We start from the raw sequence: 27,881 nt of genomic DNA, 5'->3' as shown, positions 1-27,881 counted from the left end.
TTCTTTTTACTTTTTATTAGTTTAAAATGATATATACAGTAAAAAAAAAAAAAAAATGTATCCAGTAATATACCCATAAGTATCTCACTTCCCCTGCATAAAATATCATTATTTCATCTGTTCAACTCGTGCCAGATAATAGTATCTATAAGATACACTAGATTGTAATTTGCTCATACAATACTTGATGACAAAGAAATAAGGATAGTACCTTTGTAACATTAAAAAAAACTATCAGCATTTTTTGGTGGACACACTTTAAAAGTTCAACACATAAAAAGGACATATATTGTACTGTACAAGTTGCATTGCAATTTGCCCATATTTTACAAGATTTTTTTTTTCTCCATTAAGTTTGAACCACAAATGCCATAATACAATGACACTTACATAAAATAAAGAAATCTGATGACATTCTGCATTAAGTCTTGCAGACTGCCTATCAGCAGGATGTCCCTTTCAAAACTGCTGCAACTGACAATGCACTTAAAACTGCTGAAGTTCTTTACAAGGCAACACCTTATTGTTCATAATAAATACTAGGCCCTCTCTATTCAGTGATATTGTACCTGTTGATAGCTATTTATATATACTCATTAACATACAAACTTGTAAAAAACATTTGTAAAAGTCCCCCCCCCCCTCACCCCCCCCCCTCCTCCATTTACATATCTTAAAAATAGAATCATGTTTTATGATTTGCGGCGTGGTGGGACAAACAAAAACGTAACACAGTCTTGCATGCATCGGTCTCCATAGAAACCCAGGCGTGACTTCTTCCAGTGGAGGTGTGCGTACTAGCACCTCTGTGGCTCCCACCGTGGGGACAAAGCACTGGCCGCTTGTGGTGGTTCCAGGTCACCTACAGCATCAAAGCACTGGCCGGTTGTGGTGGTTCCAGGTCACCTACAGCATCAGCCTCATGGACTGGCGGGACTCCCTGAGCCCACCCCCAGGGTCGTGAGAGTCGTCCTGTTGGAGGGTCAGTTTATCCGGTGTGTAATCGTTTCTCTTCAGATCTAACAACAGGAGAATGGAGGAGAGGTGGTTTGTGTATATATACAACCAGTTAGGGTTCGACCTGGTGGAGTATTGGAGCCAGTCAAGAGGGGAAGGAAAACACTGGTTTCCCCTTACCTGGAAGTTTGAGTTTCCGGCAGCAGGAATTGCAGTGGTGCTTCGCTCGGAAATTTCGAATTGCGTCATCCCCTAAGTTGGCAGGTCCAAATATCATATCATAGGATCTGCTGGGGACAGGAGCCAACATTACTTTAATGGTGCCCAAAGAGGTACAGAATGGCAAGATCATTTCCTTTCATACAGTATAGAGTAGCATGAAGCATTCAGTTGTAACCATCCCAGAAAAAAAAACACTCACCCTTTCTCGCCACTCTTTATAACAGACGGATCAGTCAAAATCTCCCCGACTCCTATGGACACACAGAAAGCCAGTTACTGGTCAAGTCTGCAGGTATCACTGCATGTATTCCCGTATACCTGGTAGCTCGTATGGGGGGTAGCTAGTATGGGGGGGGTCTGAATGAGTGGTTACCTTGCAGGTCCAGCACTAGCAGTTCTCCTCTTGTGTACTCATAGGTCCAGTGGCTGAAGGCCAGCATGGTCTCCTCCAGCAGGTTGGTAGGGACAATCTCATCTCCATTGTTGTTGTTGAACTTCCTGAACTCTCCTGTGATGCATTCCTCTATAGCGAACCACTGGCCAGCAGAGTGACAGTACAGCAGGAAAACTTCCAGAAACCTGCAAGGGTGGTGAAAGGGTTTTCTATTCGGTGAAAAGGCTATAGGTGCAGATGTGACTTCTTACGTAGGCCCATGGTGTACAATGTACTACTGACACAAAACCTGAAGTTGATGTTTAACATATAGGCCTATTATTTAAAAGAATACAGCATGAAAGTGGCATACATTAACACCTTCTTGCGTTCTACTTGTATTAGTAGCTCAAGCATGCAGTTCAGTTTCGGTTTGTTTGTGTGTGTGTGTGTGTGTACCTGGGAGAATATGGGATCGTCTTTGGCCTCATTTGGTTGAAGGCAAACGTCAGTTTCTGAGCTGCTCTCTGCTGCTGGATTTCCTGGGAAGAGATAAGGATGATCAAGCGTGACGTTTCCATTTCCCTATCAAACGATCGCGACGCTGCCATTTCCATTCACAAGCCCGTTTCCCCGGTCAAGAGATCAGACGTCCGAGACGAACAGTGACCGAGGAACTTCCCAGCACTTCCATATCCTGTACGACACAGGAGAGTGTGTGTGTGTTTTACCCTGAGACATAGGTGCAGCACGGTGTCCTCCTTGTAAATGCTCTGCCAGGTTTGGATGACCTCCGGCAGGAAGGACTTGACGATGTAAAGGTGTCCTGGCTTCAGCATGTCGTACTCCGACCAGGTACAGAGCACCTTGAGGGCCCGCCGCAGACCACCGCCCATCTCCTCCTTGCTCAGGAACTCGATCTTGGCACAGAGACCCCGCTGGGCCCAGGAGGACATGCTGTTGTTGATGGTGTTGGGAGAACTCTCTTCCAGGCGGTACACTGTCACTGGCTCACCTGCAGGGGCAGCGCAGCAGGGGGTGAACTGGTCTGAAAGATACTTGGCTGGAGACTTGCTTCTCTGGCTTTTATGCAACAGGGAGAGAGGTGGCAGGCTAGGAATACTAGTGTCAGCTATCATCTCTCCTTCTAATGCAGAGATGATACCAACCCATGAATATAACACAAATTATGTAATATTGTAGTAGTTCATTGTTTTGCTGGTGGACCGTTCCTTGGTACTAATCACTAAAAATACTCTTGGACTGTGCACTTCCAGGTCTTGGTTATTTGCTGCACCTCATGCACTATTTATATATTTTGCTATGGATAAGAGTGTCTGTTAAATGAATACACATTTAAAAAAGACAATTGTTAAACAGATCAGATGCACCAGCAGGTGCCAGGTGTAATACTGTGTCTCACCTCTAGGGGGGACCGGGGTGAAAGGAATGCTCTGGGACAGCCTCATCAGGTTATTACGCTCTACAGCTGCAGGGGGGGATGATTAACATCCTCAAACACACCAGTATTGTCACATCACACACCAACAGAGGTAACACAACTACCTACACAACTAGTCGCACGATTTCAGTGTACTCCATGTGTAATCTACAAACACACAAAACCTACCTGAATACTGGTAGCTTTCCATTGGCTTGAAGGGGGATCCAATGGCTGTGTGGTAAACAACACAACAAGAAGTCAAGCATTTCTTCCTCTGTGATACTTCGCAGAAACGGTTAATGGTTGAATGTATTCGTTTAAAAAACCAAAACATCACAGAAAGTAAGTCCCGCCCCGCAGATGCAGGTAGAAGCTTTCTTGTGGCTGTGGAGGAGGGACTCACAGTCTTTTCGTGGCCCGAGGTGAGCATGCCTGGATGTGTAGAGACACGCCGCAGCTGCAACCAAGTAAGAACACCAGGGCATGAACACCTACGCACTATCAACAGAGCCCTGAGGGACACACAACGTGTGGGAAATGTCTCAAAAGCTCATACCATTCAGAGTGTCTTCCCCTGGGGCCCTGCTAAACACAGAGGAGAAGAGACGAGTTAACTTGGTATTGTTATGAACCTGTTGGTGTTACAAAAGACCTGAAGACATATCCTGCCTCCCACCTCAGGTTCCTCAAATACAGGCACACACAGAAAACAAAAGGTCCATTTAGAGCCAAGCTGTCACCATGGTAACGCTAATCCAGGTTTGGCAGTGTACCACAGCGGGGGGGGACTTTGATACAGGATAAAGAGAGCGGGGAGGGGGGGCGTGGGGAAAGGAAGGGCAGTGAGGGGGTAAGGAGTTAGTGTAGGTTGAGAATGTGAAGCCTGGACGAACGCCAGGTACTAGGATCATACTACACCCAACCAGTTTTTGCTACAGAAAGTTTGACGTGAAAGTGTGGCGGTGAGAGAGAACAAGTCGGTGAGGCGATCTGAGAACTGGGCATGTATGTAATGTTGCCCTAGCCTGGCTCTGCCCTCCTACGTACTTCCGCTCAATTTGGATTTTGCTTCTGTACTAGGTCTGGGATTTCAATGCATCAGTCGGTTTTCAGAAACAATTTTTTTGTACGTCCAATCAGCGAACAGAGGGAGTGGCTGAGAACAATGACGTTGATGTCGTGCACTAGTTTGAGTTGTAGTTCAGTAATGGCGGCGGAGAAAGATGCGAGCAAAGCTATTCTGCGGTTGTGGCAACGCTGCCGAATATCCATAAGTTAAAGCCGGAGCAAGAACAATCCTTGCTGAGTTTTGTTGGTGGTCATGATGTTGTGGCCCTCCTCCCCACGGGGTTTCGGGAACAGTTTGATTTTCCAGCTACGGCAGCTAGCTCTGTGGTGAAGGAGTTGGCTGTGGTGAAGGAGTTGGCTAAGGCGAACGCTAGCGATTGGTTATGGCAGATCAGAGTGGCTCTGGGCAGATCCAATAGTTTGAAACTTCAACAGAGTACCCGCCTTCAAAGAAGTTAACGCTTGTCAATGGAGCGATCCCAGACCCTCTGTACAAGTGAAATGTACGAGGGTCTGGTTAGGACCAAGCTAACATTGCCACCCAAAGTATATGGCAACGGCATGACACATTAGCGTGTCTTCATGCCTCAAAATCTTGAGAGATACTTACAGACTGCTGGCTTGTGCCGACTTGACCTGCACTCTTTCCTGGAAAGACAAGGAAACACATGAGTTGACAACAAAGGCGGGTGTACATTAACATTTATTCATTTAGCAGACGCTTTTATCCAAAGCGACTTCCAAGAGAGAGCTTTACAAAGTGCATAGGTCACTGATAATAACAACAAGATAGCCCCAAAAACATTGCGGGTAGCCAAAATATGAAGCACATATTGTGAACAACCAAAATAAGTGACAAAGGGAAGAACCACAAGAGCATGTAGTTAAACAAGTTACAATTAAACAACATGAATCGCTATAAGTGCAAGTATACCTGTAGAAAAGCAAGCAACAGTAAAAAATATTTCACAGCGAGTACAACAATTTTAATCAGTTACCACTAACCAACAAGAGCAGCAAGACTAAGCAAGAATCATTGTGATCCTTGAGGAAACTAACATGGGGTCCAGCAAACCATTCCTAAGTGTACTCTCCGAAAACTAAGATCATTGACTTTCCTACCAAGACTAATATTTACATTTGACATGAATTCGTTTAGCAGATGATTTATGCAAAGCGACATACAAATACTGCTTACACTAAGTACAGATATTCAAGGACCAGAAGTGCAAAGTTCTAACAGTATTTCAGAAGTTACAGCCAAGTAACGGCCTGTGTTCTTTTTGATCAGATAGTGCCACAATAACATCACCGCATATTACCCAGTTCTGACGATAGGGCAGTGCAACAAGACTAAACACGCGAGGGGGGGGGGGGGGGTGACAACATCCTCTCACCAGCAGCAGCACAGCCCTGTGCTCCTCGTGGATCCTGATGTCCTCGGCCGACACTCTGTTCCTCTCTCTCTTAGTCAGAGCTGCAGAGAGAAGCAAGCCAGGGACTACACTCACTATTTTACAGTTTATTTCAAAGGTTTTTTGTATTTATTTATTCATGTAGTGTCTGGCATTTTAAGTCAAATACGGTTTCCAAAAATGGGATCGTAACTCTAACACTGTGCCAGACTCAGCCAGATGGTGCACAGGACTGACATGGAGGATGTCACTGAGAACCAGATGACTGTCTTTTATCACTAACGGCCCCCCTCTGATAAATCCAGGACTGGTGGGAGCAGAAGAGGAGGGCTCACAGGTGTGTTTGGCGTGTCTACGAGTCTTACAGGCTTCTGGGTGGAGCAAGGCCGGGCTCCTGTCGAACTCGGTGAAGCCGGCATAGGAGTTGACTGTCCTCATGTGACCGTGGCCTTCCAGCTGTGACTGAGGGGGACATACAGACGAGACACTTTGAGAACCAGCCAACGTTTTTACATTCTAGAAGTCTAACGTCACCTCCCAAGGGTTGGTCAAAGGACCAACCGCACAGGCCAGATTGAAACAGCAGTGTTGAGGGCAGATAATGGGACCCAGGTCCTCCACATCAGAGCTGCAAAAACCCTCTTCCTGGACAACCACCATCCTGTGCGTTTTCTAATAATAATTAGCCGGATCTTAAGCCGTTTCAGGTTAGTGAAAACCTACAGGATGATAGCTTTCCAGGAACATGGTTGGTCAACCTTGCTGTTTCTACCAAGAGCTTGGATATGAGTCTGAAAACAGCAGGCATGGGCAGGTCTATTATGTAAAAGAGCCATTGTGGAAGTCTGCTTTGCCCTGGAGGGGTTTTATGCAAATGCCAGAAACACGCAGAGAGCCGGCCTTTGTTTCCCGTCCTTTCATTTTAAAAACAGGGATACAATAACAGCCAACTTTCCAATAAAGAACCATCTATAGTGTGAACAACAGCATCAGTCTTTAGGTGAGGGCGAATGGGCACGCACACACACACACACACACACCTGTTCTCTGATGTGTGTGGCGGGGCTGAGCTGGCGGCTAGAAGAAGGGCTTTCTTTGGGGAAAGAGCACTGCAGCTCCAGGTTGTCTTTATGACCTACGTGACAAAGGAGCAGAATGAGTCAATCCCAGACAGGGTCAGGGGGTGGCTGGCTTTAATAGCCACCACAGCCTCACTAATACCTGGATCCAGTCAACATCTTTTCATGAGACAATTTAGAAAAACAAAAACAGTATAGCACCACAGTCAACCAGATAGCCTGACTCAGGCCTGTTACTGATGAAGACAGAAAAACACCTCCACCGTTCACCTCTGTAACAAATCCTGAGCCCAACGAAGAGATGGTGTTAACACCCTGCCAATCAGTCGGACAGTCATACATTGTCTTGATGCAAAAAGGTTGTAACCATAGAAGAAAAAAACTCAAACTAAAAACTTTGACATATCAGGTAGAATGAGTATGCTATACAATTATTATTTTTTAAATAAATAAAATACAAACATGGTAAAGTTGGTACATTGGAACAAGCAGTCAGTGTAAGACAGTCAACATTGTTAATTGAACTCCCAACACAGTCCTAAAAAAAAAAAAATATATATATATATTAGTTTCTAACCAAAGAGATGGGGAGAGGATTCCATTAGTCATTTCTGATGTCTTCACAAAGAGAGAGAGCGAACGAGAGAGAGATGGAAAGATGCCCAAGCACCCTGCAGCCACAATCCCTGTTCCTAGACTCAGACTGAGACTCAAACCTCTGTAACTGCTTGGATTTCTGGTTGCGCTCCATCTGTACAGCAGGCCTCCATGCCAGCTCTGCCCCAGCTGGGAGGCCTTTCGAGGGGCCACAGGCCCCGACACACTCCCCTCACTGCTCCTCCGGTTGTGGGGTCTCCTGGGCACCACAGCAGGGGCCAGCGCACAGCCAGGTAGGGGGCTGTTTCTATGCCAGTCGTCCGGCTGTGATGGGGCCGGTTTACCTGCCGCCTGAGAGCCCAACGCACCCGTGTTCTGCCGCGCTCGTTGGGATCGACCTTCGTCGTCGCAAAACGCTTCGTTCACGTAACCCTCCCCGCCATCTGTCAAATGTCTCTCTACGCAGTTGCTTATTCTAACCCTCTTTGAAGGAGCAGGCAAGCAAATAGGGGCAGCTGCAGCAGAAGCGGTAGACACAATGACAACACTAGGATATACACATGCCGGGCACTCCTCCTCCTGCTGCTTCTCATCATCTCCGTGCTCACACTTACCCACAAACGCCCCAAACTCTACAGTGACACTATCTGGCTGGATGGGGTCCACGTGGGCCCCTCCTCCCAGGGTGAGTTCAGGGTGGCTCGAGCCGCTGGGCTGAGAGGGGGTGCTGACGTAGAACTGAGCGTCGGGCGAGGGCACGTTCGGCAGGCTGGAGGGGGAGTCGGAGAGGCCTGGCTCCTGTGGACGGGTGAGCTGCCTCTGGGTGAAGGAGCGGCCTCTGTGACGAAGGCCTGGGGGGGACATGGCCATGGCACTGAGGGTGAAGGCACTGGCGCTGGCGCTGCCCGAGGAGCCAGCCTCTGCAGCCAGGTGGCCCAGCCCAGTCAGCCCCATCCTCTCTGGGCTCAGAGCTGGGCTAGGGGAAGGGTCCAGCGCCGGCCCTGGTCCTGCCCTCCGGCCGAGACCCAACCCATCGATTCCATCCACGCCACTCCCGAAGAGAGAGTCGGCCATGTTGGCAGGCGGCTGGGCGAAGGAGGAGCTGAAGTAGGCTCCGACGCTGCGCTTGCCCAGGACGGAGGACTTGGAGAGGGGGCCAGCGTCACCGGGCGTGGGGCCCAGGCTCGGGCCCACGTTCTTGGAGAGGCTGAGCTCGCGGGTGATCTGGTTGTGGACCTTGCTGGCCTCGGAGGCCCGCTGGGCAGTCAAGGCCTTCAGGGTGTCCACCGTCAGGGCCGAGAGGTCCTGAAGGTGGCCAATCTGAGAGTCCAGAGTGTGCAAAGAGCGCTTGATAAAGTTAACCCTGTTCCCGACCTCTTTCAACTGGACGCACATGGTCTCAACCCTGTCAGGAAAGAGACAAGAATGTCAGTTTACAAAAACGACAGTGAGGCACAAATCAGGGAGACGGTTGGCTTCTGGTCATGACACGGCGAGCCCACCTGTCTGAGGTAATTCGAATCCGCTCCTCACTCCCAGAGTGAAACTGATCATCCTTCTCGTGGAAGTACGTCTCGACACACTGCTCCTCAAAGTCGTGGAGCTTCTTCTGGTCCTCCTCTGTCAAAAACAACTCTGAAAAGAAGGAGTACCCGATTAGCTGAATTGGGTCGATTCTAGTAGACTCCAGAAGAATCTTTTCAGGCCCGAGAAACACAGAGGGGATTTCTTGCTGTCTCATACTTGGTCCATGTGTGCGGTACTCCCTCTTCCTCCTGCAAATGCAGGAGAAGAGAGTCACCAGGTGGCTGAGGAAGATGAGGGGGGGGGGGAGGACTGGCTTCTCATGGTACGCCATGATGAAGTGGTAGCGTTGATATTTCCACACCAGGCTTGAGATGGACATCACTTGCAGATACACATTACTGGGGGACAAAGAGAAAGACCCATATAAATGTGCTGTCACACAAGACTGTGTAAAGCTGTCCACATGATCTGTACATTACTTTGAATAAAATTGTCAGCTAAAGGAATATATAAAAAAAAGTATTGTATTGTTTTATATCTGAAAATAGGCTAATTAGACTAAAGTGCAGGGGTGGTCTTACTTGAAGAAGGCGATGAGAAGGTTGACCATGAGTATATACTGTACAAAGAGGTAGACTGCTTGTAGGAGGGGTGTCAACCACACGCCGGCCGCACACAGGGGCTTCATCTGGTTCTCAGAGCTATTGGAACACACTGCGGAGAAAAGGTTACACAATGAGACACACACACACACACACACCGCACAAATGTGCCCCAACACCATCACGTGACAAACAGCCCATCAGTGGTTGGAAAATATACTGATTGACTAAGCTGTTCTTCAGTATTTTTCTTAGAATTCAATAATAAAATTGAGCAGTTTTAACAGGTTTAGCATTATTTTGGTGTCTTCTGCTACACAATATGAATTAGACAACGTGTGAAGGAGATGTAGCCAGCTCTGATCTTGGTCAGGGCAAGGGCAGGCTGTTTTGTTCCACTCCAGCATCAACACACCTACTTACAGGCCGCTAAGCTGAGAACCAGGTGAGTTAGAGCACTGGGAGGGAACAAAATGCCTGCAACAAGGCCTTTAGCCCCACAGGTCCAGAGCTAGACAGGGGGGGGTGAGGGGCGCGATGATTAGTCCAACGTGGGTTTTGATTTCCAGTGCTTTTCTGGTGACAAATCAGCCTCCATGCTGGTGGTGAGAAGCTGTAGGAAAACTGTCCTTACCATCATAGTCTTCCTTACCATCGATTTCGTATGCGTACACCTCCCCGTACATCATCCAGTACGGCTGGAACACCACGTCTTTGGCCAGGCTCCAGCTGGGCTCCTCGTTGGGGTAGAGGATGGCCTTCCTGGGCACGCCGTAGCTCAGCAGGACCACAGCCATGATCACCACGATGTAGAACATGTTGGCCACCTAGAACGTGCAACACACACACCCGCTTTATACAACGTCACCTCCTCTGAGCATCTCGAAGTAGGCTGAAACATTATACTATATACTGTATTCCAGGTATACTGTACCCAAAGTCTAAATTTGATCCATTTTCCTGTGGCACCAATTTTGGACTTTGGGTATAGTACTTAATGGTCTGTTCATGACGGTTTAAGCATTGCCCAAATTATAGCTAACCACTTCGGGTAAAAGGTTTCTCTGCGATAATCATTTGAAAAACGTTTTTTTTTCCCATTTAAAGAGGTTGCTTTATCATCATTTAAGGCCACTGCCAAATGCTTTAGAGACCACTCACCATTTTACCTATCATCATCACGTAGGGTCCTGCTTGCTGGTTGACCGCCAAAATATCCAACAGCCGCACGTACCAGAAGATGATGTTGAGGCAGTAGACGATCCTGCCTGGGATGAAGACGTCATCTCCTCCCAGCCTCAACCCAAAGCCCACGAAGAAGGTGACGATAGCCAGAAAGTCAGAGAGGTTAAAATAATCGCCAAACCACACTTTGATCTTCTGACTGATCTTCCCTGCTTCAGACATGAACATCTGGGAAGAAAAAAACAAAACAAAACCCGAGAACAGTGAACGGTGGGGAGAGCCTTGGGAGATGCATGTGACTGGACACCCTTTCCGGAAGGGACTGGCATTCGTTAATTCGCGACATGATAAACATGGCTTCCTTAGATGGCCGGGTCAAGGACGAACACAGACAGATTGGTAGAGCAGTACGAGTACCTCTCTGATCTTCTCGATGGCGGAGGTGAAGATGTAGAGGATGACGACCCATTCCTGAGGTGACGGCCACTCCGGCATCTTCACCAGGACCACGTAGGAGTAGATCATCAGGAAACCCAGGTACGCCATCTGACGAGGAACAGCACAACCCATCAGATTCAGACACAAGCTTGCATACAGAACAGTGAAGACGGTCGTTTAAAAACGCCCGCCCCCCACCTCCTCACTCGCTAAGCTGGAAAACAAGGATACGACTGTTATGGTACATTTTGAAGCACACAGCATGTTACAAGGCATGACACGAGTATTTTTAGGAGAGGTTAGCAGTGCCTCCTCCTCAGAGACTGGACCTTCTGACATCCTGAGTCAGGAGCAAATAGCCTCTGGCTTTGTCCAGCCTGAGAGCAGAGCGCTGGGTTCTCAGAGGAAGAGGGGGGGGGGTGACTTAGAGATGCACCGTCACACAGCTCCAGTGCGCTCTCTCCCCTTCTCTCTGACCGACCCAACTCTCCTTTGTGGAAAAAGGACAAACTTTACCAACAGAACCCCATCTAACTACATCTCTAAAAATCTCTGTGTTTGAGAGCGTGTTTCTTGATTATTGGCATTGTATGCTGTTGGAAGTCAGCGGATGTCTTGATCAGGACCCAAGGACGTGCAGTTCTTGTGCGGACGAGCCGTTTGTGAAAAATCAATAGGTCTAAAAGTTTACAAGCGTTGCGTCACGGGTACTTTATGTAAAGACTCTGCTACCGAACACATCTCTTTTATGAGAATGGGCGCACACACTCCGATTAAGTTGGAATCAACTAACCAACGTTACTCTCCAACTGCATCATGGGCATTGCACCAGTCCTCACGAATCAGAAGCTGTGAGTTAACCAGCTAGCAGGAATGTCAGTGAGAAAGCACACAGAGCCAGGTGAGAAACAAACACTGACTTAAGACATAAATCCAATCTGTCCATCTGAGTTCAGATCCATGCAAGCGCTAGGGCTTGACACATTAACTGCTGGAAACAAACACAATGAAAACACCACCCTCCCGATCATTACTCATTCTAAGTGTTTCCCTGGGGGCCTGGGTGGTGACTGGGCTGAGCCTGAGGGCCCATCACTGCTGGGATCAGGGCTGAGGCAGGAACAGCAGGTATGGTAACAGGGCTGATAAGCAGTGGAGCAGGGGTAATTATATGGTCCAGCATTTCACTGATGGTATCAGCTCCTACAAGGCTGGACCTGGCCAAGGACTAACCACACAATTCCCTCCTAGGAGATGCAAATGAGGCCCGGGGTCCTGGAAACCACCCTGAGGGCAAACGTGGTTAGTTTTGGGGGCGCTGGCTCACAAGGGTTAGAGCGTGTGACATGAGCAGGAACCTGCGTTCCAATCCGGCTCGGCCCATTACCTGCATGTCTTCCCTTCTCTCTCCCTGCTTTCCTGTCTCTCTGCAACTGTCCTATCAACAAATAAAGCTGACACAAAAAAAGGCACACACAAAAGAAAAAGTTTGTGTGTGTGTGTATATATATTTTATATGGTTTACAGAGGGAGGGATTCATACCGTGTTGAACCAGAACTTGACGATGGGCGCGTGGTAGAAGGCGTAGAACTTCCTGGTGAGGGGTAGTCTCCTGGAGCGGAAGTGAGTCTCCGCCTCCGTCTTCACCTCCACGTTGTCGTCCCCCCTCGCCTCCTTGAACACGTCCTGTCAGCAGAGAGTTCAGGACACACGTGAGCGGGCGGCACAGCGCTCGGCCACGCGGTGGGGACAACCGCACACACAGATCAGGGTCAGATGGCTGAGCGGTTAGGGAGTCGGGCTGTTAATCAGAAGGTTGCCGGTTCGATTCCTGGCCGTGAAAAATTATGTTGCGTCATTGGACAAGGGATTTCACCCTACTTGCCTCGGGGAGAATGTACTGTACTTACTGTAAGTCGCTCTGGATAAGAGCGTCTGCTCAATGACTAAATGTAATGTAAACAGAAATGGGCGAAAGGTGTGTTCAGACATTGGGTGTGTTCAGACCATCTGGATGTCGTCAGACGTATGCTGGAAGTTGTGCTCGCTGTCCTCCATGGTCATCTGGTGAGCGTCCTGGCTCTGGGGGATGTGGGACATCTCAGCCTTGGACTTGTACTCCAGCAGCAGGATGGCAGGAGGAACCAGGATGCTCAGGATCACCTGGAGAACACGAACACGCGAGCGTTACACTCAAAGAGCTTGGGGTGAGCTCGCACCCAACTGTAGCAGCGTCCGCGCGACATGACCGGTGAGGTGGGTCACCTTGTACCAGGAGTTTTTGCGCATGTTGAGGCGTCCCATCCACATGTCGGACAGCAGCATCTGCGTGCAGGTGTGGGCGATGAAGGGCCGCAGGCGGGACGACACGGCCAGCTTCAGACAGGTGGAGTTGCTCCAGTTCTTCAGCTCGTAGGTCAGCAGCTTCATGGCCATGGTCTCGTCCTGCCTGAACGACTGCTCCAGGAGGTCCACGGCTAGGGTTCCAAACTCACTGCAAACATCATGATCATTAACATCATCATCATCACCATAATCGTCATTATCACCATCACAAAAACAGACATTCTACAGTCTATAAGAACAGAGATTCTGGCAACTCTCCTTAAGTGACAGCACTGATCCCGAGTTGAAATTATGTGTATAATGTGTATTATTGTATATTGCATACTTTTTTTTTTGTATATTAGGATGTTCATTACTATTATTTTATTTTTATTTTATTCTATTTTATTTGCGCTCATCATAGATGTAGTCTATGTTCTTAGTACTTATATGTTGTGCTAGGTTGCTTGCGTTGTCTTGTCCCAAGAATTTCAGTGCCCAGTCTGACCTTGTGTCGTTCTGTGCACCTGACAATAACACTTGAAAGCAGGCTTGCTCTTTCAGGGCGTCAGGGGCGTGAGCATGTCTTACTTGGAGTAGTCCTGGAGTTCCTCCGACGTGTCGTCCACCACATCGCTCTTCTTGGCCTCGTAGCTCATGGAGCGGCAGAGCTTGCAGGCCACCAGGGCCTTGGCCATGTTCTCCTCCCCGTGCTGCCAGAAGAACAGCGACATCTTCTGCCTCTTCATCAGCACGGCCCACACCAGCAGCTCGTTGAAAGGGTAGGGGAACCTCCTCGTCTCTGGGTCGTCTATGTCCACGATCTCCTCCTTGCTCTTCTTCTTGGACTGTTCATTGGTCGACTCCAACTGGGGGAGAAAGGTAACATTTACGAAGGTAGTTAGTTAGGTCGTGAGTGGAACTGCATTTGTCCCTCATATGGGCCAATTGGGTGTATGCAGGGGAGGGTATAGCTCAATGGTTTAGAGCACTTGACTGCAGATCAAGAGGTCGCAGGTTCAAACCCCCCCCAGTACTTTGTCACTCTGGATAAAGGCGCCTGGATGAATCCCCACTGGGGGCTTTACCTTGGGCTTGTAGGGCTGCGCGGTGGTGATGAAGTGGTTGTGTCGGGTCTTCTCCTTCTTGTCGGCCTGGATGCTGAAGGCCTCGTGGTTCTTCCTCAGGTGACCGCCTGACCCTGCAGCGTGGCGGCCAGACCGCTGCACCCCCGCCCCCCCCAGAGATGTTAGACACGACAGCTAAAAAGGGCGTCAGGCTGCAGCAGCCACACAGGTGGAAGCTAACCTTGCGGAGGGACGTTCTGATCTCAATCTCTGAGAAGAACCACCATTGGTTCGGAAAAAAGGGGACAACTGAAAATGGATTGAGGGATGTAAAACGTCCACTTTTTTCTTACCCTGTTGTTGCCGTGGAGATTGTTGTAGATGATCCTGAAGCGCTTCCTGGTGTAGTTGCACCTGTAAGTCCCGCCCATCAGGTACTCGATGACCAGGCCCACGTCGATCAGGGTGATCTTGTAGTTTGGGGGGAGGTTACCCTGGTGACGAGCCACAAACAGAGACGTGAGCCATGTGAACGACATAACGGGGATGGATGTCAGCGCGCGGTCTGTGTATCTGGGTGTCTACCTGTTTGACATCCCTCACGAGGTGGAAGAGAGTAGGATTGGTTGGAGATTGTTTCTAGAACAGAGAAAAGCAAAAGGGGTTTGATATGAGATTTTACCTGCTAACGAAAACGTCCCAAACCGTCTAGGCGGAGAGGCAGGCGGAGAGGCAGGCGTGTGACCTACCGTGTTGTACAGCTCCTCCAGCCTGGTGATCGTGAGGAAGCGGTGCATGCTCACACCGTTCTCAATCAGCAGCTTGACAAACTCCACCCGGTCCATCACCAGGGCGTCCAGCATGGCCTGCTCCAGGGAACCCACCTACACACACACACTCATGAGAGATATAGTGTACTTGTCCACTAAGCTCATTTGCTGACAAACACTCTACTATAATAGCTATAATCTATAAATGATTGTATTATTAAGTGGAATTTAAAATGTATAATCGTCTTAGTTTAGACAAACAAAGTCCCAAAGTCTCTGGCTGGCAACTCTGGCTGGCCCTGTGCGTGTTTTTTTTAGTTGACTATTAAAAGGATGTCCAAAGTCAATTTGTGCAGGCATGCCAACAGCTGTTGCCTGTACACACGTACCAATAGCTGCTGTCCATAGACAAACACATGATCCTTGGCAATGTCCACCCTGTCCCAGGCCAGAGTCAGAACCAGCTGATCGAACGCAGATGCATCAGTTCCTGGGGAGGGCAGAAGAACACACACACACACACACACAGTTAACCAGCAGGACTAGAACCTTTTTATATCACTATAGAACAGGACAGTAAGAGATATTCATTAATATCCATAGGCCCATCACAGATTATCTTGTTACATGGTCCAATCCCAATGTGGATTTGAACTTCACTCCCATTTTAAACTGGCTGTGAGGGGATTCGTCTGCCTCCTGAAAGACTATGGCCCGATGAGGAAGTCTTTTTTCTGTTCAACAACTTTGAGACCTTTGCAGGAGCAGATTTTGAGACAGCCAGATTAATGTGGGAGATTTGCATTGCACATTTACACAAAACAGTCAAACACGAAACTACCATCACAGCCGGGGAAGTAAGGTTCATGGATTGATCTATTCTATTCCGTTTACTTGAGTGGAAACGCTAGCAAATTTTGGTTTGCTTTAAAGTATCAAATGCATTTTTTTGGAGTCTTGGAGGATTCTACAGAATGTGCCAGTGCGTTACTGGTTCAACAAGATGATTGCTGGGTTAACAGCCAAATATGTGCCTGGGGAAGACTTGTCTTTCGGCCAGATCTCTTAAACTGACTCAACCCATTTTTCCCCAGAATCCAATAGCTAGGAGGGGTTTTCACCAGGGTGGGTGGACCACAAACACATTCCTGTCTGAGAGGAGCAGAGACTGTACAGGACTACGGCACTCAGTAACAGGGAGTGAGGGGAGCACGATTGCTTCACACAAGTGAATACCTAGAAGCCTCTCCCCTCAGAGGTATCTCCCTCTCTTGTCTGACAAGACTGCAGAAGAAGAAGAATGGCTAGGAGAGAGGCTTGAGATGAGGAGGGGGGGGGGCGTTGGAAGAATAGGGCTCTGTGAACGCCGGTAACGTGATCTCTCAAGGAGCACGAGAGCAGAGACAAGAGGATGGCTGACGGCTCTCAAAACACATCTTAGGTTGACGTAGACACGTGAAAAAGAAAAGAAAATATTTTACTCGACAAAGGAGGCCTGACCCTCTCTCTGCAGGACGTTCTGTCCTCAACCTGATATCTGGAGGACAGACAGAGATGCATGCATTGGAAGAAAGATTTGACAGAGAACAAAAGGGAGAAAAGATGGACAGAGACGCATGGGAGGTTTACCTTTTAGCAATGCTTTCAGGATGGCAACATCAATGTCCTGGTAGTCTTCCGAGCCGATGTGGAACACAGTGATCTGTCGTTCAAAGAGCAACGACCAATAACATGAAATACGCAACAGATCAGACATGTCTTCATATCTCGTAGGTGTCCTGGTTGGCTGGTTGTGTCAGCTGGTTGTGTCTAAGGGGATCCCGAAGGTGAGCATTTACCAGTTCTTTGCTCTTCATGCACTCCACGAGCGTCTGGAAAAGATGGATGGCCTCGCTGTGGCTGAAGTTAAAGGTTTTCTTTATAGTAGCGATGATTTCAGTCTCCACACCGTCAGGTAGTCCACTACGGGGTTGAAAGAAGCTGCAGTTAGTCCCGTTTGGATGGGGGTTTCGGCACAGAGGCGTTGTGTGCATTCAGATATGTGTGTGTGTGTGTGTCTCACCCTCCTTCCTCAGTCTGCTTGTGGACGTAGGCCAGTATGTCAGCAGCACGTCCGGTCCCCTCACACACCACAATGGGGACAGGGGGGCTCTCCTGTAGGTACTCCAGCACAGACAGGATGACGTTGGGACCCCCCTCCAAGATCAGTGCCACCACCGGGACCCCCTGACCAATTCCTAGAAGACACATCAAAATGCATTGTTAAAAACGCAAGTTCGATGCCTTCTATTTCAAGGTTAGGGGCCTCTCAGAGACTCCAACGCCCACACCCTAATAACTGTGGAGTTACGGTTCAGATGATAATAGCTTGTGTGTTGTTATCTTCTTCTGGCAGACTGCACTGAAGACCAGAGGAAAAGACAAAGTCCCCAATTCAACTCTATGGGACAACGTGACCCGAATCCTCCCAATTCTCAGCCCAAACCCATCTCTCCTGCTCGCTGCGATCTACAGCTCCACGCCGACCCACAGCAACGCCCCTCGGCGAGGGCTTTCTGAAGACGCATGTTTTGCAGCCGCGACACTGCTGCCTCTCAGGCCCTGGTCCTGGTGTGTGATGGCTGAGCGGGGCTCTTACGTGCGTGTATCCTCTGGAGGTTGATGTGTTTCTCCAGTTCCCGCCTCAGCTGCACCTCGGCGCCGTACTTCCCCACCGTGCCGTCATCCACCAGCAGGAAGTGGGAGTGCAGGTTATTGAGGACGTTCAGCTTGCTGAGGGGGTTCAGCAGGGTCTGGTAGGGAGCTATCACCTGGAGCCGTGGGAAGGAGGAAAGACAAAACAGGAGAAAGAAAATGAAATAGAAGATGGGGGGGGGGGGATGAGGAGATGTGAAGCAGAGATGAGATGTGAAGCAGTGATGAGGAGATGTGAAGCAGTTATGAGGACATGTGAAGCAGGGATGAGGAGATGTGAAGCAGAGATGAGATGTGAAGCAGTGATGAGGACATGTGAAGCAGTGATGAGGACATGTGAAGCAGAGATGAGAACATGTGAAGCAGGGATGACAACATGTGAAGCAGGGATGAGGAGATATGAAGCAGGGATGAGGATATATGAAGCAGTGATGAGAACATGTGAAGCAGGGATGAGGAGATGTGAAGCAGGGATGAGGACATGTGAAGCAGGGATGAGAACATGTGAAGCAGAGATGAGAACATGTGAAGCAGTGATGAGGACAAGAAGGGATGAGGACATGTGAAGCAGGGATGAGGACATGTGAAGCAGGGATGAGAACATGTGAAGCAGGGATGAGAACATGTGAAGCAGAGATGAGAACATGTGAAGCAGTGATGAGGACAAGAAGGGATGAGGACATGTGAAGCAGGGATGAGAACATGTGAAGCAGGGATGAGAACATGTGAAGCAGTGATGAGGACAAGAAGGGATGAGGACATGTGAAGCAGGGATGAGAACATGTGAAGCAGAGATGAGAACATGTGAAGCAGTGATGAGGACAAGAAGGGATGAGGACATGTGAAGCAGTGATGAGGACATGTGAAGCAGAGATGAGGACAAGAAGGGATGAGGACATGTGAAGCAGGAATGAGGACATGTGAAGCAGGGATGAGGACATGTGAAGCAGAGATGAGGACATGTGAAGCAGAGATGAGGACAAGAAGGGATGAGGACATGTGAAGCAGGGATGAGGACATGTGAAGCAGGGATGAGGACAGGTGAAGCAGGGATGAGGACATGTGAAGCAGGGATGAGGACATGTGAAGCAGGGATGAGGACAAGAAGGGATGAGGACGTGTGAATCAGGGATGAGGACATGTGAAGCAGGGATGAGGACATGTGAAGCAGGGATGAGGACAGGTGAAGCAGGGATGAGGACATGTGAAGCAGGGATGAGGACATGTGAAGCAGGGATGAGGACAGGTGAAGCAGGGATGAGGACATGTGAAGCAGGGATGAGGACAAGAAGGGATGAGGACGTGTGAATCAGGGATGAGGACATGTGAAGCAGAGATGAGGACGTATAATCCGTGTCTCACGTCTCTCCCGATGAGGTCGTTCCTGTTCTCGATGACCCCCCAGGGAGCGATCCCGATAGTGCAAATTTTCCGTGAGGATCTGGAAGAGTGTTCTTTTAGTGCATCGCCTACGTGTTTCGCCACACCTAGGATGCAATGACATCCACCAATCAGTATGGATAGCAATAACCAGGCAAAATAACTGCATTGATGCCCCACCATCAAGAGTGCAGGTTTGTCCAACTCTGCAGGTAAGTCTGTAGGGGGGGGTCACTTAATGGAGTAAAGACCACTCTGGTTAATTGACCCACTGAGCAATGACTTAAACACTATGATTGGAGTTGCACGCCACACCTACGCTATGACACAAAATACAAATCACCCCCTTTAACCTGACCTTAAGTCACTTCTGCCAAATCAGCACACTGAGGGAAGGAGTGTGTGTGTGTGTGTGTGTGTACCTGTGTTCACCCCTCCAGTGAGTATCCACGCCCCGGTGGTGACAGCAGCTTTGATCAGCCCTTTGCCCACCACTTGTTTGATCCGAGGGTGCAGATCAAAGTTCTGGATTCCTCCGTGGACAGAGATGAGGATCTTGGGCAGCTCCATCTGCCACTCCTTCATCATCAGCCGCAGGATGCTCTCCGGCCGCGAGTCATAGGACAGGCGCACATACTGCACACACACACGGCGGAACAGGGGGGTGAGGAAGCAGGCAAAGCCCATCCTACTGTTAACATGAAACGAATGGTGTTGTAGCCCTTCAGGTAGCAGGGTTAGCTGAGGCGATCAGCGGGAGGGGGTTTCCTCATATTCTTATAGAACACTTCCGCTGGAATATGTCACAGAGATTAGCTGTCATAATGCAACGTGAATGTTACACAGTCTCGGATCTCACATTTCGTCGGTGGAACACTAGGTTCAGGTTTATGAAAGAGGGAAAGACAAGTTTCCCCATAAGAACCAGACCTAACTTGTCCTTTGTTGACAGTAAAACCAGCCCAGTCTGAAGTGTGCGTGTGTGTGTTTTCTACCTTGGCTCTGTAGGAGTGGGACCCTCCCTGGAAGTTGACGATGCCGTAGGCGTCAGTGGGGCTCTCCTCCGTGTGTTTGTCCACGGACCACTCCTCCAGCTCCGGCAACGAGGCGTTGGGGTTTTCAGCCAGCTTCACGTCCGAGTACTTCATGGCCAGGCTGGCCGTGAAGCCAGCGTGCTGCCTGACCAGGCGCCCACAGCAGCACCTGAGGGAGAGACGAGAGACGGGGTTGGACGAGGACAGTAGGAGAGACACACGAGCCGGTAGAGTCACACCCTTCCGGTGTGCGAGCCAGCCAATGGCCGGGCCGACCCAAAAGCTCCCGTTCCCTTTCCCAGCCACCTTAGGCGTAGATGTGTATCCTGTCCCACAAAGCCTGGAAGCTAATTATTTCCTGAGAAGGGGTGGTATAGGATATAAAACACTTCCTCATTCCAGAATATCATTTCAAGGTTCATTTCACTCAACAGCGTCTACAGCTATCATCTCTTCAAAGGACGATAGCCTTGAGACGATATCGTTAATAACAGATCAATATTCGAGCTGATATACTATAGTGCCTAAAAATAGCACATTGGTTTTTAGTACATCCTGTACTTATGTTAGCCTTTTCGACTTTGAACATCATACTAAAACATCAAACATACAGTGCGTCTGGCTGCATTTCATTCCTTTTTTATTTATTTTTTTACTTCAAATAGTAAGCTTACAAAAAAAACATGAACCGGGAGAGCACAGTTCAGTTGTTTTTCAGTGGTTGGTGCCAAGGAGTGGTCTGTATTTTTACCATACAGAATGCAACCATACAGAATGTTAGAATAACAATCTCAACTGTAATAAATATATATATATCTGATGCTGGGACTGTGTTCCAATAATGACACTTACCTGACCAACTGCTGACAGATCTGGCATCCTGGAAGACATCTGCAAAAGATCAAATTACCCCGTTTAATGAAATCTGTTTAAATAAATCTGTTTAATGAAAAGAGCAAACTAGGAGTTCTCCATTCAGATATATACCAACTTATTTCAGGTTTAATCTAAATTGGGTCATCAGGATATTTTTTAGGATTTGGAGGAAAATCTGCTGGGAATCAAGTGTGCTTGGTGAGTTCTGCCCTTGACACCTCTGTGGTTACTAAACATGCCTATAACCCTCCTCTCCCTCTCAACAAAATCACCTAAAAGAATTTAAAACGAGTACTGGCTTAACAGACTTGCATTGTGACAAGAGAATACAAACGGAAAATAATTGCTGCAAAAATACATACAGGACAAAGTAACTCAGTAACTGCGAGAGATGGCAGGAAAGAGGACAGGAAGCTCCGGCCAATCAAAGTGTAACTAAGAACAACAGAGACACGGCTAAACATCTAGAGACCAGGGAACACTGAATGACAGTTTGACAGGAACAGAGGTATATAGGAGAACTAGATGATTATACGGATGTTAGCGACCTACGTTACATTGTGTCTACTAGTAAGCATGTTACTACCGGTGTGCTTTCACAAGAGCTGGCTATTTTGGAACGTAGCTGTAAAGCAAATGTAGTGCGTGTCCCTAAACTGTGGTCTGCTCGTCCTCTGCAGGCATGCACCATAGAATTCTGGCCCTGTCCTGTCAAATTCCAGAAGTTTAGCACTGAGAAAGTACTCACAGGACATTCATACGACACTTTACAAAAGACATCGACAGGAACAGGAAATTGATCTGCCCTGCCCCCCCCCACCATGTGCTGCAGACAAGATGCAACCTTTCATAGCGGGCACAGCCTCTCACTCAAAGCCCAAATTATAGTAGTAGACATAAACAATATGATCATGTGGGAACTGGCTTACTGACTGTTGGAGAATGTAATTAGGTTATACCATGACACACTATACAATTAGACTGTAGTCCCATCAGCATGCAGGCCAACACCAGACGGCCATGACACAAACACATACCTGTGGGGATCTTTTGACACTGGAAGTATATACACACATTCCCTCTTGGTGAAAGTGCTTTCTATCCAGGATTTCTGGGACTGCAGAGAAAGAAACCAGAAAATAAATGTTAATAACAGAACTAAGCATTCATCAGTAGTTTCAACAGTAAATTAGGAATAACCTGAGAACAGCATAGCCCATGTAAAGAGCGGTGAACCATCTGTGGCAGTATTGCACAGCAGTCACTTCAACAAGCCAAATACAATATCAGTAGGATCCTGGTCTCTTTCTAAAGCCATTAACTATACAACCCTTCAGTTTAACCAATTATAAATAATAAACTTCCTAAATGTTAGTGGGAACTTCAGCATGTTAGCTAGTACTTTCGCGCAAACAGCATCGGCATGGCAACATAAGGATTTATGTCACAAGAATTTCCAAATTAAAATTTTCGATAACGATAATACCTTTTTGTTCCTCCTCAGCTAGTTCTCCCAGGGCCCCGTGAACGATTAGCTACAGTAATCCCCTTCTTCACAGAGCACAAACCCTGAAAGTTCCCCCTCAGAATGAGGCTCACCCACCACCAGAAAACCCTGCACAAAAACTAGGCCACGGTCCCAAAGACCACAAAGACATCAGGCTACTGACTGAGGGATTACGCAATCCGGCACACCAAAACCTCTGGCCTCTTCACTGAGGCCAACCGCAATTATATCATACTCGACGCATCATCACCACACACACACACACAAACTGGTAGGAAAATGAAAAACACGGGAGAAGAAAGCACAGGTGTCGAAAGGCAGGATCGGTACCTGGACGTCCTCTTCATCGTCTTTGTGTTTAAGGGCTTTGTACAGGAACATTCCAGAGCTCCTTGGTGCATCTCTTGTTACCAACCACACAAACACCAGCAGCCACCTTCTAGATCTCTGGATCAGCAGCGAGATCCCCCCCCCCTTCTGAGTCTCACTCCGGTCACATCCGATTTCCACACACTCGCTGAAATCTCAAAGTTAATGACGGTGGTGTTTGGAAGCAGGTCTCTGTTAAGGGCTGAGTGATCAGTGTGGGGCTGTGTCCTTCTAACTCTGGGCACTGTTAATCTGTAAGAAGCCACAGAGAGGCCTGATGAATGTGTCTGTGAGACACCTAGATATTACAGTGGGTGGGGTGCAAAAAGAGAGAGAAAGAGAGAGAGAGAAAGAGAGAGATTGAGTGAGAGAGAGAGTATGAGCCATATGGAGAGAGGCAGATAAAAGGCAGGAGAGTGGTAGAGAGGCCTCAGCAATTTATGTCCACACCACCTGATGTGATTAAAACACTCATAGTCTTCCAAGCCAAACCCTCAGTTCAGTTTATCTTAACAAGATCTCTCAGAGTGCTCCAGGGACTGTTGAGAGTTAACGCCAACCACAGAGACATAAGTATGTCATATGAGCCGCTAGGCCTATATGTTTCCTAACCCATTTCGTTTCTATAAGCTGTCTGCATGGCTGATCATTACATTGTTGCCTTGCATTGGAATGTTAGTGGCCTAATTTTCTGCATTTGTTGTAATATACCTTTTAATAATATATTTTAATTAGGAGACTGTATGAGTCTGAATGGATGCATATGATCATCCGATCATGGTTCTATTGATATCAATAGAGAGGGTTGTTAGAGCACACTTGGGCTCTGCTAACCTGTGACCATGGTACCTGAGAATGTCAGGCAACAAAAGAATGCAGTGCTTTAACTAAAGCCCCTGTAAGAAAAACAGTCTCTCTCTCTCTCTCTCTCTCTCTCTCTCTCTCTCTCTCTCTCTCTCTCTCTCTCCTCTCTCTCTCTCTCTCTCTCCTCTCTCTCTCTCTCTCTCTCTCTCTCTCTCTCTCTCTCTCATCTCTCTCTCTCTCTCTCTCATCTCTCTCTCTCTCTCTCTCTCTCTCTCTCTCTCTCTCTCTCTCTCTCTCTCTCTCTCTCTCTCTCTCTCATCTCTCTCTCTCTCTCTCTCTCTCTCTCTCTCTCTCTCTCTCCTCTCTCTCTCTCTCTCTCTCTCTCTCTCTCTCTCTCTCTCTCTCATCTCTCTCTCTCCTCTCTCTCTCTCTCTCTCTCTTCTCTCTCTCTCTCTCTCTCTCTCTCTCTCTCTCTCTCTCTCTCTCTCTCTCTCTCTCTCTCTCTCCTCTCTCTCTCTCTCTTCTCTCTCTCTCTCTCTCCTCTCTCTCTCTCTCTCTCTCTCTCTCTTCTCTCTCTCTCTCTCTCTCTCACCAAGCCACCATTTCCATCAGACAAATTAACTATTTTCCTTCCAACAGAATGCTGCTGGAAGTGTACTGTATACAGCCACTAAATGTCTAAGCCATCTCCAGCACTGACTGAATAGGCATCTTCCCCAACAGCATTTAAAACTTCTCCCACAATCTTTGTACTCTGGTGTCAACAACACATTAAAACAGTACCCGTAAAATGTGCAGTACCAGTACATTAACCTCAAGTTATCCTGGAAGATTGATGTTACTTCTTAGAATTCACACCCAAACCAGATTTACAGCATCTGTAAAACAGAAACTGTCTGAGGGTGAACCCTATGGCCAGTTAGGGAAGATTAGAGATCTGGCCAGACAGTCAAATCGATTTCCTAGAATTTCTGAGTTTAAAAGCCTGCACATGCCTACAGTACCAGTAGTACCATAAGCAGAGTACAGTCGCAAGAAGTTATGGCCCTGAACTTTGATACTGTGTGCCTTTAATTCTCAATATGAGAAAGTTACAGGGTTGACCTGTTAATGTAATTGTGTTGACTTAGCATACTGTAAATGTGGTCCATCACTCACTTTATGACTCACTAAAATGTCCATAAGTGTATATGGGTCTTTGAAATTATCATGACCTCTGCCTATCCCTGATCCCAGGCATGGCTTCAACGCACCACGGTAGAGGCATTTAGCTTAGCACCATCGCAGGGTACCATTTGCTATAGTAACGTTCACAGGCGCTATCTGAGGACGGATGCCTGAAGCTGGCTGGAGTGTGGGGGCTCATGTGAAATGTCACAGGATCACAGTGTGATGATGTAGAAGAAAAACTGGATGCACAACTCCCAGTTCTACCCTCAGGATACAGACAAGATCTGCACGCTTCCGCTGGCACGCTAGCCCAAGTAAGTTCGACCAGGCTAGCATCTGTCGTATTCTGCTTTTTCTTTTCACATCTGGTACTCCTAGTTACACGAGCCTACGCAAACACCAGGCGGGGAAGGGCAGGAATCGCAGGGGGTCTCCCCCCCCCAGGTAATGACTGACCTCTACGGCTGCAACTGAAACGAAAGGATGAGGATCTGAGAAATCGGAAACCGTTTGACGGACGTTTCTGTGACATTCATGCAAACCCCGGATGCTAATCGTCTCAGCATACCAAATAACTGCCGAAATGTCTCTCACATGAGTAACGCAGTGGACGTCCTGTTCCCTGAGCCCACAGATCTTCTCCAGAGCAGGAGCCGGCACTCCAGAGCAGGAGCCGGCACACCAGAGCAGGAGCCGGCACTCCAGAGCAGGAGCCGGCACTCCAGAGCAGGAGCCGGCACTCCAGAGCAGGAGCCGGCACTCCAGAGCAGGAGCCGGCACTCCAGAGCAGGAGCCGGCACTCCAGAGCAGGAGCCGGCACTCCAGAGCAGGAGCCGGCACTCCAGGGGGGCCACCACATGAGAACTACGTGGGTGCATGCCAAAACAATAAACTGAAACTCTTCTCATTCTCCTAGCCCGGCCATTGGAAAACCCTTATCTCACATCTTCCACTGAGCCTGTGTGTGCTGAAAGTTGATGTGATTCGCAGATAACGGGGTGCAGGGAGGCATGGCACAGACTGCGGAGCACACACTAGACCACAGAGCGGTGCTGGCATATTATTTCCGGACACCGTGACATTTTACTTTGGAACACAAAGCAGAGGTCAACCGACAATCACTAAATAGACAAGCGCTTCACCATCCATGACACAAACCACACGACACTGCAGATAGACTACCTCAATCTCAATGTAAGGGGATACGGTGTTACTGATAGCAATGGTATTAGGCCAGTTATATAACCAGTATGAGCATTGTTCCAAACCCTCTTCATCTCTCTTCCCTGTCCAGTCCAGGAGCTGCTAGAAGCAACAGCAGCAATGTCCCTTCGCAGCAGGGGTAAGCTTGGGCATGTGACTGGCTCAGACTAGTACTGTGGGAAATAAGACCATTTTGCAATGAAGCCTGAGAGATGGGGCCAGGGCCCCTGACCAAGTGAGAACACAAATAGACTCACCACCCGGCCTTATTTACTGAAGCATACAGACATAGCTGCCGTAACATGGGCTTAGCTTCTCTGGCTTCGTCGAGAGGAATAACCATGTGAGTTGACTGAGACTCTTTTTCTAAATCTATGAGAAAAAAAGATCTTCAAGTCCGGCAATATATGGAGTTTTAATACAGCACTGTGTGGTATTATCTGCAATGCAGGACATTCCCATCCAGATACTTTCACTTTAAATGGCAGGTCACGGAGACAAGTGAGGAGTACTGGCTGGAAATCACAATCGAACAATTTGAGAGGCCACATCATTTTAAGAACCTACTCACAAGATACTTCACATTTTAGTACAGTTCTTTTTGTTTCAATGGCTCTATTAGTGTACAATTATATGGTTAGAAGTATGTGTAATCGTGCGGCCAGGCTACAAAGAGAGATGGTTATTAAGTTTAGACTAACGTTAGACTACCTGTCGGGTAGTTATCAATGAAAGCTTTACCACACTGACTCACAATCAACCATAACCAGAGAAACGCTGTCAGCCCAACTATGAAAACAAAAAGGGCTTCTCGTAGAGGTTACCTCGCTAGCTAATAAATTCAGAATACTGTTGTCGATGGCTACTGTGATGTAGACCTTTACAAAAGTTAGCTGATGTGGGCTATAGCCTTTTCGAGCAAACGAACGCACTAGTAGTGACTTGTATGTGTCAAAGCGTCGCCAGTCACTGGCTATACTGGCTAGCATGCTAGCCTAAATTAAATATGATAGCTCGACTATTTAACATAACACCTACCCTTGCTAAAGTTGTTGACTAGTCTTATTAGCACCAAATAACCATGTACGAGTTGCCACTGTTGTGGATACGCCTTGACACCTGCCTTTTCGGTGTCAATGTTGCATTGTTGTCCAGTCAAGATAGCTTGCAATTACCACTGACCACACAGGCTGACAAATACCCGATCTTGGCTCGCGTTAGCTAGGCTAGCTGCGTGCCCATTTAGCTAGCCTAGCTAGCGTCAGCTAGCTAGCCTAGCAATGAATCGGCTGGAAGATTCGGCGAATATTAGATTGCTAGGTAGCCTGCCTAGATTATATACACTTCTGATGCCGTTGTCAAGCTACTGCACATTGTTGTTTATGTTGACAGTAGTCAGTCAAGTGGCAATCAGGCTTCTCACATAAATCACGGTCATCTGCCTTTTGACAGGCAGCAGCATGTAACGACTTGCCTAGACTCGCCAGACTACTTTCGTACCTTCGTCTCTGCACTGTCACGAGTCAAAAATCCTTTCACCTATATACACAGTTTTGTGTATAAATAAATTAAGAAACGTTATTTTGCTAAGTCCCTCTCACCATTCTCTTCACCGTTGAGATTCAGGAAGAGCTTCGCCGTGGCTTTTATCCATCTATCGGCGGTGTTCTCGGTGTGCCTTGAAAGGAAAGCCCAGTTGACGTTGGAGAAATTTGCCTCGGCTGCAGCTCCAGCGGAAGGTTGCTTTTTCATAATTGTGCGACTCTGAACTGAC

General features: G+C 48.0%; 1 protein-coding gene across 4 annotated transcripts; it reads right to left on the bottom strand.

Annotated features, from left to right (window-relative positions):
- Positions 1 to 4: 4 nt before the first annotated feature.
- trpm7 (transient receptor potential cation channel, subfamily M, member 7) lies at positions 5 to 27,871 on the bottom strand. Of its 4 annotated transcripts, none has more exons than XM_062472029.1 (41): positions 27,709 to 27,871; positions 22,092 to 22,171; positions 21,031 to 21,069; positions 20,140 to 20,347; positions 19,567 to 19,780; positions 19,127 to 19,251; positions 17,709 to 17,880; positions 17,133 to 17,307; positions 16,909 to 17,032; positions 16,700 to 16,772; positions 15,460 to 15,560; positions 15,050 to 15,184; positions 14,886 to 14,939; positions 14,654 to 14,794; positions 14,322 to 14,456; positions 13,825 to 14,102; positions 13,174 to 13,402; positions 12,916 to 13,071; positions 12,451 to 12,594; positions 10,887 to 11,015; positions 10,446 to 10,697; positions 9,937 to 10,111; positions 9,264 to 9,396; positions 8,899 to 9,080; positions 8,658 to 8,790; positions 7,770 to 8,560; positions 6,520 to 6,614; positions 5,845 to 5,941; positions 5,462 to 5,541; positions 4,675 to 4,712; positions 3,553 to 3,581; positions 3,400 to 3,453; positions 3,183 to 3,227; positions 2,976 to 3,041; positions 2,284 to 2,567; positions 2,012 to 2,094; positions 1,553 to 1,758; positions 1,379 to 1,430; positions 1,138 to 1,247; positions 907 to 1,019; positions 5 to 862 (listed from the first exon to the last, which is right to left on the bottom strand). In XM_062472029.1, the coding sequence occupies exons 1-40, from the start codon at positions 27,709 to 27,711 to the stop codon at positions 907 to 909; spliced, it is 5,733 nt and encodes a 1,910-aa protein (XP_062328013.1). In that variant the 5' UTR covers positions 27,712 to 27,871; the 3' UTR covers positions 5 to 862. The 4 variants fall into 4 exon arrangements, with proteins under 4 accessions (XP_062328013.1, XP_062328014.1, XP_062328015.1 ...); XM_062472030.1 differs by having other exon boundaries at positions 1,138 to 1,244; XM_062472031.1 differs by having other exon boundaries at positions 3,553 to 3,578.
- Between the last annotated feature and the right edge of the window lie 10 nt (positions 27,872 to 27,881).

This window comes from Osmerus eperlanus, chromosome 10 (genome assembly GCF_963692335.1).
Source record: "Osmerus eperlanus chromosome 10, fOsmEpe2.1, whole genome shotgun sequence".
NCBI classification, from domain to species: domain Eukaryota; kingdom Metazoa; phylum Chordata; class Actinopteri; order Osmeriformes; family Osmeridae; genus Osmerus; species Osmerus eperlanus.
This window is presented reverse-complemented; position numbering and strand designations above follow the sequence as displayed.

Bases quoted from the DNA above. Each gene is read 5' to 3' on its own strand.
- trpm7 (XM_062472029.1), bottom strand. The intron at 13,072-13,173 runs GTGACCCACCTC...CGTGTTCTCCAG, and splicing joins GCAAAAACTCCTGGTACAAG to GTGATCCTGAGCATCCTGGT. The intron at 8,561-8,657 runs GTGGGCTCGCCG...CTTTCCTGACAG, and splicing joins ATTCGAATTACCTCAGACAG to GGTTGAGACCATGTGCGTCC.